This window comes from Parathielavia appendiculata (assembly GCF_033297405.1).
Source record: "Parathielavia appendiculata strain CBS 731.68 unplaced genomic scaffold N657scaffold_31, whole genome shotgun sequence".
Classification (NCBI taxonomy): domain Eukaryota; kingdom Fungi; phylum Ascomycota; class Sordariomycetes; order Sordariales; family Chaetomiaceae; genus Parathielavia; species Parathielavia appendiculata.
The window spans coordinates 145,633-160,943 of NW_026944250.1; the positions used below are offsets into that span (position 1 = coordinate 145,633).

Here is a 15,311-nt window from a genome sequence, read left to right on the forward strand (position 1 = left end):
CACGCGAAGACTTTGAAGAATTGTGAGAGCATCTGCCACCGTCAGTCACCTGGTACAGATTTACCCGGTTGACCATGGCATCGGGAGTGACGAATTGGCGCTTGGAGGAATGCTTACCGCTAGAGGAGAGCAGGCCGTAGGCTAGTAGGTGCCTAAATCGTGCCCAATCCTTCGATACAGGGCCGATAAGGCGATATGAGAAAGAAAAGCCGAGAGATGCAGCATACCTTACCTGGAAGCACCCGCCAGTGCCATAAAAGAGTCTCAGATTCTTTGCGTGGCGTCCGAAACCGCGGACTGACGCTTATTTCTTTGAGAGCCATCTGGTCTATAAACCCCTGCGGTCTCTTTTCCATTAAACCCTTCCGTAACTCCTCGGTTTATCATGAGAGCTATCGTGGCCTTGAACTTATCGTCCCCAGCCGGGGAGATGTGCCACTTCGGCAACAGAATTCGTCCTGTGTCCTTGGCAATTTGGGGCTGAGTGTCCAGCGCCTGCTGCGTTCCTCCCACGGAGTTCTGAATGTTATGGTAATCTGCTAAGCCTGAGACATCATTCAGTGGGCGATCCAGGCCGTCGTGCTGCCACATGTGCAGGGAGGGAGAGTACCACTGTCTGGGCGTCTCGGGTCAGGGTGGGGGGAGATCCTGCGGCACTTATGGTCGGTCTAGAATCCTCCAGTGACGGATCCATTGCTGCTGACGGGAAGGACCTCGCCAGTAGCACCGGTTTAGCTTCAGCCGTATATTTCAGTTCCAGCCCTTTTTCCTACTTCAAGTTCTCATGCAGTACGAAGCTCCTGTCATGGCCCCTCTCCCGCCAAACCGTGGCAACCTAATCATGTCGTACTTATCCGGCGAGCTGACAACAGTGCGAGCACGGTAACAAGCCGCGTTCCTCGGTGTATCTATTGTCACTTCCCGCTTGCTTTTACTTAGAGTAGGTAGCTTGATGCCTGTTTCAAGGTTGTACAGCCCCCAAGCGGGCGCAGAGTGAAATTACTTGCCTGACCAGGTGCAGCCCAGCAAGCGTTCTATCAATTCGACTATGGACCAAGGATGGCGGAGCAAGACCGTGCGGTCAGTCATGCCCGGGGGTCCTCTGCTGGCTGTTATGACCTGTCAACACTTCGCCTGGATCGAGGTGCAGTGCTCAGACGCGACAGGCTACTGGAGAACAAGGGCGAGAAGTATCTTGCGTGACCATAATCCCGATGTAGCATATGCGAGCGAGGGCTGTGAAGAGGATGTTGGCATCTTACCTAACCTTTACTTTGTCCAGAACACAACAATACCCTGGTAAGCCTGGAGCATTGTCGATCGTGTGGACGGGAGCGGCTGACATGGAACTGCGTGAACAACCAACGGGGTTGAAGCTTGGGACAGGGTCTTTATCAACCAGCCCCGGGCTTACTGTAAGGCTCTCAAAGTCCCCGCTGAGGCCCCGGGTTGATTCAAGAGAAAGCTGTGGGCGATGTCGGAGTCTCGGACCCTGCATCTGCGTAGCGAGGTGTGGGCGATGGACCCGAACCCTGGATTGGCGGGACACCAATCTTTCGATAGCGCGGGCTTCCATCAACGGCGGCCTCTCGACCATCCATTGGGTTTGCGGTTTCGCCGGCGTCTTTTTGCACCCTGCGCCCCAAGCTTCGCCACCCCACACCAAGACAGCGGCCCCACCACGTGGCTCTCGTCCAATGAAGCAAGGGCCAGGCGCCGGGGCCGCCTGACTGCACCTCGCGCTTTCGACAGCGCGGAAAGGGCGCTGATGAGATTGCGTGTCAGGCGTGATGAGAATACGATGAAAGTGAAAAAGTCAACCGTGTCATGGGAGACACCAAAACATGATATATTCCTGCTGGCACGCTCCCGCTGAAACCGACAGTTGGAACGATCCAGTGATGGGCAATTATCAAACTTGATGAAGTGTCTTACTCTTACCTCGGATTTCAAGCGCCTCAGCCACATCCATCCTCAAAAGTTTCATTCCCTGCGCCAGTTTCAATTTCAGCCTGAGCCGAGCCTCAGGTCACGTCTCGACCACCACTCAGCAGACCAACACGCGCCTTTCATCACCGATGCCATTCATCACCGCGACACCAATCAAACCCACCAAAATGACAGTCCCCTCTCTCACTCCAAACACCTTTGCCCACGAGCTCCTCATCGCCCAGCTTGCCGTGCAGCGCGCCGCGCTGGTCACCAAACGCGTCCTCGCCACCATCAACGCCACCAAATCCATCTCCCAACCTTCGTCCCCCATCGCCGACACCCCAACCACGCCAACAATACTATCCCAGTACCTACACCCAGAGTACTACCCAATCTCACCACTCCCAATATCCCCAACAAGCGACGACAACACCAGCAACTCCCCCTTCCAATTCAACCTCCCTCGCCGCCTCTCCCTCGCTAAGACAGATACCTCGCCCGTAACAGTTGCCGACCTAGCCGCGCAAGCATTACTCATCGCCGCCATCCACTCCGCCTTTCCATGCGACACCATCCTCGGCGAGGAGGACGCGGCCGACCTGCGCGCCGACGCCGATCTCGCGGAGCAGGTATGGGAGCTGGTCTCCACGACGCGGCTCGACGACGCCGAGAGCGAGGCGCTGCTTGGCCGGCCGGGGAGTTTGGACGAGATGCTGGAGGTTATTGATCTCGGTGGTGGTAATCACAATCACTCGATTACTAAGGATGCCAGGAATGGGAGTACTAATGGATCATCATCAGCGACTGCCCGTGGTGGTGGGAAGAGGTTCTGGTGTCTGGATCCGATTGACGGGACGAGTGCCTACATGAAGGGCGGGCAATACGCGATCTCGGTGGCGCTGCTTCAGGACGGAAAGGAGCTGCTCGGGGTGTTGGGGTGTCCGAACTGGAGGTTCGAGGAGGGGATGGGGACGGCGGTGGGCGAGCGGTGGACGGTGCAGGAAAATGTGTTGGATGTGGGCGGAATGGGGCTGATGCTTGCTGCGGTGAGGGGGCAGGGCGCGACGGTGAGGCCGATGGGGAGGGGGGCGCTCAGCGAGGGGAGGCGGGTTGACCGGGGGAAGGGCAAGCCGGTTGAGCTGAGGGAAGTACACCTCGTGGACTCGCAGAGGAGTCCCGCTACGTTGACCGAGAAGGTGGAGGAGTTGGCCAAGATCGCGGGGGCGACATATCCGGCCGTCACCAATCTCTACTCGTCGCACATGCGGTACGCCGCCATGGCACTTGGTGGCCGCGAATTTGCGCAGCTCAGGTGGCCAAAGCCGGGCAAGGGCCCATGGTCAATTTGGGACCATGCGGGCTCGCAGCTCATCTACACCGAGTCGGGGGCCGGAAAGGTGACAGACCTGGCTGGCAACCCGATCGATTTCAGCACGGGCAACAAACTCTCGAGAAGCTGGGGCGTTATCACAGCCGACGAGAGCGTTCACGCCGAGATATTGAGTCTGGTCAACCAGATGCGGGCTGCGTCCCCGTGAGGGACATGATGTGAAGGTCGATGGCGAGCTCAGGGGCAGCCCGGGCAGGTTCCATTTATCTTGGCGTTCTTGGGACACACCTGCATGTACACTAGAGAAGGTCGCATCATCCATGGATATGCATTACAAATACATTACGACCTAGATTTGCGCTTCCATAGCCCTGATGATAGCCGAGCAACCACGCCAGGTCTCTCCGCCCTGCCCTCTTGACCTCGATGCAGCGGTAAGGCGCCACTGGAAGACCCATAGTCACTGTTTTTGCCCTCCCACTCCTTCTGCTTTGCTATCATGAACTCGCGGATGGCTCGTGGGGAGGCGGCGCTGAGATTGTTGGTGCTATCCGTCTTTTTCCTCACGGGGCGAGCGAGGTAGCCAAAGGCACTCTCGAACGCTCCGACGATCGCCGCCCTCGCCCAAGCACTGAACGCAACTGCTAGTGATGTGCCAGTAACGATGCCGGAAAGCACAACTGTAGGCATTTCGGTGTCAGAGGCCGCTTTGACTCATGCAATGTGGTCCTGGCAGATGCAAACTTACACATCCACAGAAACTGCGTGCTCAAATTCATGGTCCCGTTGTTGAATTCTACCGAGTTCATGCCGAAAACGGCTGCGAAGAAGGACAGAGGTAGGAAGAAGATGGTGACAACTGTGAACACCACGATAGATCTTCCCTGGACAACAGTCTCGTCGGCTCTCCGGATTGCCGCTTTCGCCTCGATGATACCCGCCTGCTGCTGCTTCATGTCGAGAAGTTCGCGGAGCTAGGGCCACTTTCATTAGCTGAATGTAGCACCGGCTTGAAGCATGGTAGTTACCTGGCTCCTAGTGTTTGCCTGTCGCTGTTCGAGATTAGAGAGCTCATCCCGCCTGACCTTCATGTCGAGTATCAAGTCAGCTGCTCGGTCGAGAGCGTGTTTAAGCCCATCATGTGGCTCCGGGCTCAGGCCTCGTAGCGCCTTCTCAAAGTCGCTCATGACAGTAATTTGTTGGGTGAAAATCTGGCGAGGGTCAGCAATCTACACAGCCGTTTGTTAGGCCGGTCGAAACTCAAACCTCTTGCATAATTTGCAACTCATCAATGACGTTTTGAGCCTCCATCAGCACAGACCATTCAAACTTGACGTTGAGCGACTTGCGAAGGAGTTCCTCAGAGGTCTGGAGCGGGTCCTGAGCGTTCATCCTCTTAATATCGCGTCCGAATCGCTCATAGGCCTGCGTCTTCTTCTCGGACTGCGGGAGAGTTGGTCAATACTGGGCCTAGCAACAAAGCGAAAGTTAACTTACAATGTTCGAGATGGCGGAGCCAAACATGTCGACCAGCTCTGGACGGAGATCCGGTTTGGTCCTGTCAAAGAACACCTTGGAGCATTCGTCGATGATGACCAGTGCCAAGTCATAGACCGACGTTATCTGACTACTGTCTACAGCCCCTAGATGATCTCGAATCGCGCGATGGACAGCAGAGGGATCCGGCTTATTTCGTCCCCATCTCCGGGGAAAGGCCGTGAGGATGGTGTCTGTCGAAGGTCAGTCCCGGAGCCATCTCCTCACTCTTATGGCTTACACTCACTCTCGTCTAGTATCCACAGCCAGAGCTGGTCGACCATGACCACTCTCGGAACCGCGTCAGGATCGTTTCTCATCCTTGTTGCGCGATAGACGACTTGCTGGCGGTCCCGGTGGACCGTATCCTCAGCGGTCCAATAGAAGTACTGCTCCAGCGTGCGTCTGGGATGAAGCGGCGATTGCGTGCAAAGGTGCTCGCTGATCAGCCGCCAGTCGGCTGCCTCGTCGATGAGCTGGAACAGCTTGGCAGCCAGCCAGAGATAAGTCCCCAGGGGGGAGCGTGGCCTCCAAGTCGAGGACTCATCGTTCCATCCGCCGAATTCCGAGACAGTGCTGTCGATGCGCTCCGCGACCGCCTTGGCCCGGTCGACCACGCTTCCCCACGTGCCCTTGCGTTTGTTGAGACGCTCAAAAGCAGTTTCCAGCTCGTTCATATGTCGTGTCTTCCGGATCACGTTTGTCATCCTCACCAGGCGCTTTTCGCAACAATGTTAGCTGTCAAATTTCTCTTCCGGACGTATCTGGAGGTTCGGGAGTAAATGCGCAGTATCGGGAGCGCGGTCGCTCTCGATACAGCCACAAACGATGTAAATAGTCCACGAAAAAGTACCTTCTCGATCTCCCAGTGGAGGTATGGCATCTAAATAGTCTTGCATCAGCTTGGTGGCGGTGGTAGGAATCCAGCGAGTAGGGCAACTGACAAACAGAACTATGTTTTGAGGCTCGGAGGAGGAGTGGAAGTACTTTGATCCCTCATCTTGCACAGACGTGGCAGTCGTCGTATCGGCGTTGGGCGCTGTGTTCCACGGTGGTGACGGCACGATAGCGCAGCGAGGTCGGATCTGGCGGGAATGTGGGAAGACATTGCCGCCTCCTCTGTCCTGCCCGTGCCAGAGCTCCCGTTTCAGGAGCTTCTCGGTGTTGGTCTGCGGCTTGGACGCCATTGGCTGTTGCGCATTGCGATGGAAAGGGCCCCGATGGTGGGAGTCTAGAGGGGAGTCGTCCTCCCCATAATATCGGGCAATCGCGTCCTTGATAGCGATAGCGGGATCAGTTCAGAGTTGGAATAGGCACTCATGGGCAAACGGTATTCCGTACCTCGACCCACTTCATGTTGTTCGCCTGCACGTGGAAGTAGCGCAACTGTGTCTGGTCTGGCAAACGCTTCAATGGCGTGCGCTCCTTGTCGTAGAGCAAGCGTTGCATCGAGATCTTCTGATGCGGGAACTTGCCATGGCAGAGGGGATGATCCAGCGTCACGCCGCCCTGGTCCTTCTTGAACGCAATCACCCAACCATTGTACCCGTAATTCGACTCGGCCGGGTTGTCGTCAACACCGTCATCGGTAGCATCGAGTCCCGCAATGTAGCTCGCTGGGACAACTGACTGCTGGAGATATGCGTACTGCTGGGTCGGCCACTGCTGCACCTGCTTGAGGATCAAGCGTTGCCGATTCAGCTCCTGTCTTCGGTGGCCACTGGCCCTGGCGATTGCGACTTCGCAGCGGTGTAGCTCCTCCTTGCACCGACTGCTCGCCCGTTCTCTCCACGAGGCATGAGCTTTCCCTAGCGAAACAAGCAGGGGCGAGCTATCGAACGGCGACAGCCGGTGCCCCTCGAAGTACTCCCTCAGGTACCGGATGCGGCGGAGCTCCTTCCTCACAATCTCCTGCTCATGACTTCCGAGCCTCTCGTACAGTTCCTTTCTCTTGGAGAACCTGGCGGCGAGGAAGGCGGCCCAGGCGTCCGTGGGGCCGGCGACAGCGGGATCAGCATACTGATCTTCGACAAGGTATGGCTGCATTGATGGACAGGCCAGGGACTCGACTACCCTAGTTTACCAAGTGTGTAAATAGACGGGTACCGGAGTCATGCTGATTTTCCTTTGAAGGCTCGTCGCTACCATTACCATATTACAGGAAAGAGCATGCGGGATCTAGGGCAGTGAAGAAGATGAAGCTGCCCGTGGGGCAAAAATTGATTGCCAAGCAAATAGATGCGTTGTAATGCAGGGCCGCCAATGCCAATGCCCACTCCGTCGCTCCTTCTCAGCTGGGGGTCCACGGATTTGAGCTGCGGTCTTCACTCGTTAGGCGCAAATTCGCTTCTTCGGCCGCCGCATTGGTGGGTCGTGACTTCGTTTTGATGTGCGTCGGTTACCGGCCCGGCCGAATTCGTACTCAAAATTCCGAGAAGCGGGGCAGCAGTTTGCAGTCCAGTGCAAGGGGTGAGTAATTTTCGTGAGAGTTTTTGCCGTTTCCATTGGCAGACATTCGCGGCAAGATCCCCCTGATCGGAATAGAGAAAACCATCCGTAGTTGGGGGAGGACAGAAAGCTCAGCATCCCGACATCATGATGTTGGACACATGAGATGAGCGTGCCAGCAAATGCGATTCACTGACTCGGCTATCGGGCGTACCTGTATGTTGCCTGGACTGGTCCGCTAACCACATCAAATCCACGCTCACGGTCTGGGCAGTCAGCTGTAAAGGGACAGCATTCTCGCGGAAGGGGAGAGCCGGGGCGGGGGGGGGGGGGGGGGGGGGGGGGGGGGGGGGGGGGGGGCGCTAAATGAATGAGCTTCAGTTATCCCGAGTACCAAGTACCTAGTGATGGTTCGAGAAGGGTTCTTGGGCCGCTTTCCCTGACTTAGGTAAAGCCGCGCTGGTTGCCGACTCCCAGTATTGAGGTACGAATACAGGACGCCTAATCTTCCATGCAACAAGCTTTCGGGTAGCAAGGCTCTAGCAGGGTAAGCAGGGCGTGTGCATCTGCGAATGGTCTCGTTTGGTTCAAGCAGAATGACACGTCTCACATGGGAAAATATAAAGCAGATACTCTACGTTGTAGTTAGCTGCTTTCGAGTAAGCATTCCTTGGTCAGCTACCTGGGGTTTGCCGACTGCTTACCACCTGATTGAGCCGGATAATGTGCTGGAAACGGGCACCAGACTAACTGAGACCATTCGCTGTCTTCTGACTTTGGCTTGTGCAAACGCACGCCTTATCATCCAGGAAAAGGGCAACTGCAAAGACCGTGCTTCCCAGGACCGCCGCAACGATAACCAAGGCAGATGTATGTCCCGGAGGCTTCAGCTGCATCGACCTGTGGAGATGGTGACTCAAATGTATCGAACCGCACACTAAGACCATTATAAATTGGTGGCATTTCAGCAGCAAAGACTAAAGAGATCCTGGCCACTTTTGCAGAGAAGAGGTGTAGGGATCAGTAAGTTTTTCAAACTAAGGTTAGGTGAGGAGGGACTTAGGACTAGCTTTCAGAATTCGATTGTATGATTGAGGCTTGAAACATAAGGTACAGTAACTGCAAATACCCGGGCATCTTTGGTTGGGGACCCAGCGAGACAATGGCCAAACCTTGTGGTTGTCCTATCATTCCGGACACACACCAGTCAAGGCCTATGTATGTGACACATCTTACCCTTGCCCTGCAGGAATTAGATACGATCCCTGTTTGCTTGAGGTTGGAGATTGACAAGTGAGATCCGGGAGATCTTGTGGTGCTTTGAGTTGCTGTAATTAGCATCTCTTTCCTTCGGTCTGAGTGACTGACGCCACTGATGCCTAGAGCAACCTTTCAGGGTCAAATATTGTCTGGGAGGTAAGACAATAGAGCATGAAGATGCTGCCTCTCTCCAACTTCATCAGGTGAAAAGAATGGGAAACATGAAATTGAACTAGTTAGGGCGGCATCAACGTCGTAATTTTGTGTTGGACAAAACTGGCCCGAACTCATGTCCTGAAGTTTGTTTAGTCTTGACAAGGAGCCTGGGTTTGAGGGAGCACAGTGGTGGCTATGCCAAGATTTTCTGTCCTCAAGAATTCTATTCGCTCCAAGAACGTACAGAAGCTAGAGGGAAAAGCATGAATATGCGAATGCTCCATAGCATGGTAGATGAATAAAGTACTTTGTAATTTTCGGTTTTAAAGCGAGAGTCTTCTTCACAACATCTTTACTTCTTGGTGCACCTTCCGGTTCTGGCAGAGGCTTATGATAGGCGAAAAGTTTAGTGGGGTCTGAACCCCGCTGTGTATCGTGCTATAACGGGTAACTCTCGCATCACAGCGCAACGCATCGGCGATTTTCTCAGCATCCCTCTGCCCTCCCTTCCCCAACCAAAGGGAATTCGACAAAGACAGATTGCACAACATGGACGAAAAAAGAGACCTCCCATCGTTCGAGGCTATGTCGGAAATACGACGATGGCAGCGAAGGAAGCCCCGACGATCAAGGGGATTGCGTTTCTTGGCCCTGGGCTGCCTGTGTTTCATCGCGTTTGCGCAGTGGAAGCAATTGTCACGCTGGCCGAGCCCTGTGTCGCATTTGAACCCCGACATCACGATACACGGCCTCTCGGTCAAACGGCTACGGGACGACCTCGCTACGTGTGAGAAGCTGTGGAAGAAGCCACAAGACCCATTCGGCGCTGGCCGGGAACGGAACGCGCGTTACATTAACGGCCATGCTCCGACCCTCATCAAGAATGCCTCCGTCTGGGTGGGCGAACCAACCACCGGCACTCCGCCTGAGGCTGCGCGCAAGGGCGCCGGCTTCAGCTGGACCGATGCCGACGTCTACCTGGAGTACGGCCTCATCAAGCGGGTCGAGTCGTCCATCGCTTTGTCGTCCGTCGCGTCCAACACAGTGGTTTTCAACGCCAACGGTCGGCCTCTAACAGCCGGTATCATTGATATGCACAGCCATGCCGGGGTTGACTCGCTCCCAGAGCTGGAGGGAAACGATGACACCAATGAGATGGCTTCCGACATCACCCCGTATGTCAGATCAATCGACGGCCTGCAACCTGCCGATCATCAACTTCAGGTCATTAAGTCAGGTGGCGTCACTACGAGCCTGATTCTGCCTGGATCCGCCAACAACATGGGCGGCGAGGCATATGTAATCAAGCATGCCGTGGGAAAGGCCGACGGACGCAACGAGACGAGTGCCGTAGACATGCTGGCTGACAAGGACCGCAACTGGCGCTACATGAAGATGGCTTGCGGGGAAAATCCCAAGCGTGTCTATGGCCGACCGGGCAAGCAGGGTCCGACCAGCCGGCTGGGCGAGAGTTGGGAGTTCCGCCACGCCTTCGAGCAGGCAACCAAGCTGGTGCAGGACCAGGACGACTGGTGCAACGCTGCCGCTGCCGGCGTCCACCACATGAAGTCATACCTGCCACAGGAGCTCCGCTTGGAGTCGCTGGGAGCCCTGTTGCGGCACCAGGTTCGCCTGAACACGCACTGTTACACAATTCCGGATCTTGAGGCCTTTGTGGACCATACCAACGAGTTCAAGTTCAAAGTCCGAGCTTTCCACCATGCTCACCAGACGTACTTGGTTCCTGAGGCAAGTTGGCCCTGGGTCTCCTTTACCTACTCTTTCACTGACAACTTGTCCAGATTCTCAAACGGGCATACGGCGGGGAAACCCCGGCAAGCGCCCTGTTTGCGGACAACATGTACTACAAAGCCGAAGCGAACACAGCGTCGGAGTATGCTGGCAAAATTCTGTACGACAACGGCTTGACGCCAGTGTATGTCAGCGACAATCCAGTCCTCAACGCCCAACACGTGATCTTTGAGGCTGCCAAAGGCCACAAATACGGTTTGCCATACCATGCAGCCTTAGCTGCCGTGACCACTGCGCCCGCCGAACTCCTTGGTTTGGGCAAGAGGCTCGGTAAAGTCAAGCCTGGTTTTGATGCCGACGTCGTGATTTGGGACAGCGACCCCCTCAGCGTGGGTGCGACACCCGTGCAGGTTTGGATCGACGGGACTGCCCAGTTTGACAATCCCGTCGAACTGAAGAAGCCCTTTGCTAAGGTGACGGTGCCTAGTGAGAATCTCTCCAAGATCCCCGATGCGCCCCTGGCCATGCATGAGGTGATCTTCACTGGCGTCTCCAAGGTTCTGACCAAAGACGAAGTCAAGAGAGTGTCCTCTAGTACTGTGGTTGTCGTGTCGAAAGGCGCCGTGGCTTGCATCGGATCATGCGAGTCTGAACTCCAAGCGGCGCCCCGGCATGGAACCCCAATCATCAGCCTCCAGAACGGCTGCCTTACCGACTCGTTCACTGCATTCGGCGCCAAGATCGGTCTTAACGCTATCGACGCGGAGAAGGACACCGATAACGGCCCTAGCGGGAGCGCCTTCACCCGCGCCGAGGACGGCCTTACGCTCGACACCCATAAAACGAACACTTCCTACACCTACGGCGTGACAAAAGCCATCTCCGCCCCCAGACTCAGAGGCCTCGACACCCACCATGGTACGAGCGTCGGCTTCCTTACCGGCGCGCGCACCGCCCTCGACAACAACACAGTCTTCGCCTCAGACGTCGCAGTCCACTACACCCTCGACCTCTCCATCAAATCAGCCGGCCAGCCAGATATCGCCTCCATCTCGGCGGCCGTCGGCGCCCTCCGCCGCAAGCTCTTCACCGCAGCCTCTAAGCGCACCGATCCCGTCCCGGACATCTACTCGGAAGAGTTCTACCTCCAGCGGGTGGTCAACGGCTCCCTCCCACTCGTCATAACAGTCCACTCCGCGGACGTGATAGCGTCCTTGTTGAAGGTGAAGCGCGTAGTCGAGGAGGCTACTCAAACTCCGCTCCGCCTGGTGATTTATGGCGGGGCCGAATCGCACCTTGTCGCGGAGCAGCTGGCTGCGGCCAAGGTTGGCGTGGTCCTTGCGCCGGCGTTTGCGTATCGAGCATCTTGGGATCAGAGACGCGCTTTGACGGGGGCGCCGCTGACGAATGGCACTGCAGTGGATAGGTTGCTTGAGGCTGGGGTGTTGACAGGGATTGGGTTGGCTGAGGACTGGATGGTGAGGGATTTGGGGTTGTTTGCAGGGATTGTGTTCAAGAATGGGGAGGGGAGGGTGGATGAGAAGGGGGCTTTGGCGATGGTCGGGGCGAATCTGTATGAGATGCTTGGGTTGGAGGAACATGGGGTTAGGGAGGGACATTTTGTTGTTTGGGAGGGCAGTCCGTTGGAGATTGATGGGCGGGTGAAGGCTGTTGGTGGGGGGAAGGGTTGGGTTGATGTTTGGGGATAGTTGGATACCTCCTTGAGGCTTGGGCTTGAGGCACACCGGCTCTGTGAGTTGGTCATACATAACGTTAGAAATAAGGAATGAGGTAGACACGTCGATATTCATTCATTAATGAACTTGCAGTCTTTCAACTGGTCTTCAGACACTCGGGTTTGGCTCACGCCACAGCATTCGTGAGCAATGCCACCTGATGCGAGGCAACCAGCTGAGCCGCGTCACCAGCCCTTACAACGAAATATGATTCCCGGCGTCTAGATCTCTGCAAACACCTCGCGTTGAACCAGCACAGTTATGCCGAGCGCACACCACCCCTTCGCAACAGCAGAAATACCAACGCACGCTCTCTACATCGCACCCTATGATCGTGGCCAATACCCTCTCACAGGGGCGCAACTAAGCTTTACCACTGGGTCTACTTTCTTGACACCAACTCTCGCGATGATTCCGATTCGGCTGAACAACGGTGCATCGTCTTCCAACTGCGCGCCATGCCAGGCGGATCTTACTACCCCAGTCCCGAGCACATGGCTTTCTCCCAGGGCGGAGCTCCGCGGGAAGTTGAGAGACAAACTTGATGTTGAAGTCAATGTGGAAGCAACTGGCGGTATTTAGGGAATGGTAGAGGGGATTCAAGCTACGTTGAAGGGGGTTGGAGATTTTGAAAGATGAGAGCGATGGATGGAACTGTCAGGACTGGACGCTACAGGGTTCTGAGAGGCTGAGGGAGTTGGGTGTCGTTTACGAGCATTTGGGAAGGGACGTAATCAAAGGGTGGTTGAAGGAGAGTTGAACCAGGCGATTCAGTCACAAGCGAGCAAATACCTACAGCAGAGCGAGAAGACAGTCCCAACTCCAGTGGAGGTATCGAAGAAAGGAGATCTTCTCGCCCAAAATTCTATCTCATGTATCCCTAACGCGCCCCTAAAACGCAACACCACCTAGTCGAGTTCTCGTCCAAAAGCCGCCGGTGAGGCAGCCACTCACCTAGACGGTCATGTAATAATACCGCGTTGCCTCATCCCACTCCATTAAAACCTCGGCCACCATATCCTCTACTTTCACCACGACCTGCCTCCACAGACTAATCCCATACGAGCCAGGTAGCAACGAAGGCGTGACAAGCGCACACAAGTACGTCTCCCCCTTCCTCTCCGCCGCGTCTTCACTCTGAGGGTTGACCTGCACGCCCTTAACATCCCTCACCCTCTCCCCGACCGCATGCACCGGACACATCACCATGGCATACGCCTTCCCACCCACCGCAAAAGAGCCATATTCAGGCCGCGTCTGCCAACGGACCACCATGCCGGGCCTGATCCGCTCTTTGAACGGAACGCTCCCGGCATCCGGCTCCGGATCGGCGCTCGAGTCGAGCGATGCCAGCCGAGACACGACATTGTCACCTGCCGCTGCCGCCTTGCCGTCGCCTGCTGCTTTGTTGGCGTTGATGTAGCGGCTTCGGCGCTGAGAGTCGACGTGCATCGCCCAGAACTTGGTCTGGAACGCTTGGGCTTGCTCTGGGGTGGCGCCTTCGGTCTTGAGGCAACGAGTGAGGAACTCGGGAATGGGCAGGCGCAGGAGTTGCAAGCCTGACTCGCTTGGCGCGAGGAGGAGCGGGTCGATGGGCGGCTGGCCGGACTGGTGGTGGGATTGTCAAGCGTGTTAGTAGCTCATAGTAATTGATACGGACTGGTGGGGAAGGTTAAGGCTCACGTACGTTACTCTCGATCCAGCTCTGGAGTTGTTCGTTGTTCCATGTCGCAGGGACCCAGGGGTCGTACTCGGCCATTTTTGGTTTGGGGCCAACGACGCGCAGCATCTCTGCGTAGCGCAGGGTGTTTTTGCTGGCGCCTATGTCGGCCAGACAGGGGTTGACGCAGGCCACGACGACCGTCTTGCAGGAGCGGGTACTGGTTGGGTCGAAGACGTGTTTGAGTGTCTTAGTGAGGATGCTTTGCCGGAAGGGGATGTAGGCCGGCGCCTTGCTGATCCTGCCAGCGTAGAACTCGGCATCGGCGAGGGCTCGGCCCCTGATGCAGTCTTTCAGAACCGACAGGCTTGTGTTGATTTCCTTGGCTTCCTTCATGCGAGTGGCGTCGTGGGTCGTCTTGTCACGAGCGGCTTCGGACCCAGCGAGGTCGATCAGGTACAGGAGACCTTCTTCGGCAGACTTCATGGCGGGATTTTCGAAGCGGAGGCGGCAGATGGCATGCGAGCGAGACGAGTTATCATTTTTGAGGGTCGGCGCCGTTCGGCGGAGGCCTGCGGCGGCTTCGATGTGCCCAAGGAGCGACTCCTTGTTGGCCACCCGATGTTCAAGCGCGCCGGCCAACTGCGTGGTGCCGAATGAGTCTTCAAGAATGGAGATCTCCTTTCTTTCGTTGAGAAGATCTGGACGAGGAAACGTCAGTCAAGTGTCCTTGATTTTTGGCGTTCGTCTTACCGTAGGCCGTTCGTCCAGCCAACTCAACGACCGAGATGTAGATCTTCCTCTCGCCGTCCAGCGAGCCACCCATCAGAGACTCGGCGACGCACTTTTCCAAGCCCGCGGTTGTGTAGGACTTGCCGCTGGCTGTCTGGCCGTAGCAAAAGACGGTAGCGATACCTCCTCCCCAAGCCCAGGGGACGATGGGCTTCACTACTGACTCGTAGACGTCGGCGGTCGAATCCTCAGGACCAAATACTCGGTCTACGGTGTAGTGCGAAGACTACAGCACGTCCGATTAGAATTCATCAGCTGAGTGTGCCTTGAGGTTACTCACGCTGAGAGTTGGGAGCCCCCTAACAGGTCTCTTCAGTTCATGCAAGTCGACAGTATTGGTTGCACCACGGGGATAAACGCCGCAAGGAAACCCCTCAGCGACTGTGCCAGAAATGTCAGCTGTGATATTACTATTCCGGATGTATTTGAAGGGGTTCGGGAGGGGATGCCCAATCTCCCAGTCGGCAGCAGGATGGCTCCCACGTGTTTGCTGTACCTTCATCCTCGAGCATGGGCCGTACCCGTGTGCAAACCACAATCTCGGGGCTCGCCGCGGCTGAGTTGATGCCCTTTTTGTCCAGCGCGCTGGGCTTGAAAGCAGCAACCAGCCGTTTGTACCGCTCGGTGTTTTCGAGGAGAAACTGTTCCATGATGTGCCAATGAACGAAGAGAGTACCACTGTGGAGTCATCCGCCCAAGACTGCCGATT

The 15,311-nt window shown here is 56.1% G+C and overlaps 5 protein-coding genes across 5 annotated transcripts; 3 read left to right on the top strand and 2 right to left on the bottom strand.

Moving 5' to 3' along the window:
- The first annotated feature begins 1,077 nt into the window (after positions 1–1,077).
- On the top strand, positions 1,078–1,574 carry N657DRAFT_650569 (uncharacterized protein). The gene has a single exon (XM_062793974.1). The coding sequence runs from the start codon at positions 1,088–1,090 to the stop codon at positions 1,301–1,303; it is 216 nt and encodes a 71-aa protein (XP_062642919.1). The 5' UTR covers positions 1,078–1,087; the 3' UTR covers positions 1,304–1,574.
- A 543-nt stretch (positions 1,575–2,117) lies between these two features.
- On the top strand, positions 2,118–3,470 carry N657DRAFT_582330 (carbohydrate phosphatase; the record flags this gene model as incomplete). The annotated part of the gene is made up of 1 exon (XM_062789605.1): positions 2,118–3,470. One exon carries the CDS (start codon positions 2,118–2,120, stop codon positions 3,468–3,470), a length of 1,353 nt encoding a protein of 450 aa, XP_062642920.1.
- A 43-nt stretch (positions 3,471–3,513) lies between these two features.
- N657DRAFT_650570 (uncharacterized protein) lies at positions 3,514–7,048 on the bottom strand. The gene is made up of 9 exons (XM_062793975.1): positions 6,140–7,048; positions 5,743–6,072; positions 5,652–5,681; positions 5,046–5,517; positions 4,760–4,992; positions 4,529–4,705; positions 4,291–4,473; positions 4,011–4,236; positions 3,514–3,942 (listed from the first exon to the last, which is right to left on the bottom strand). Exons 1-9 carry the CDS (start codon positions 6,842–6,844, stop codon positions 3,605–3,607), a joined length of 2,694 nt encoding a protein of 897 aa, XP_062642921.1. The 5' UTR covers positions 6,845–7,048; the 3' UTR covers positions 3,514–3,604.
- A 2,101-nt stretch (positions 7,049–9,149) lies between these two features.
- Positions 9,150–12,243, top strand: N657DRAFT_666849 (uncharacterized protein). Its single transcript, XM_062795358.1, has 2 exons — positions 9,150–10,411; positions 10,465–12,243. Exons 1-2 carry the CDS (start codon positions 9,212–9,214, stop codon positions 12,121–12,123), a joined length of 2,859 nt encoding a protein of 952 aa, XP_062642922.1. The 5' UTR covers positions 9,150–9,211; the 3' UTR covers positions 12,124–12,243.
- An 861-nt stretch (positions 12,244–13,104) lies between these two features.
- Positions 13,105–15,252, bottom strand: N657DRAFT_637558 (P-loop containing nucleoside triphosphate hydrolase protein; the record flags this gene model as incomplete). The annotated part of the gene is made up of 5 exons (XM_062791519.1): positions 13,105–13,758; positions 13,838–14,511; positions 14,564–14,828; positions 14,883–14,983; positions 15,099–15,252. The coding sequence occupies 5 exons, from the start codon at positions 15,250–15,252 to the stop codon at positions 13,105–13,107; spliced, it is 1,848 nt and encodes a 615-aa protein (XP_062642923.1).
- Positions 15,253–15,311: the final 59 nt, after the last annotated feature.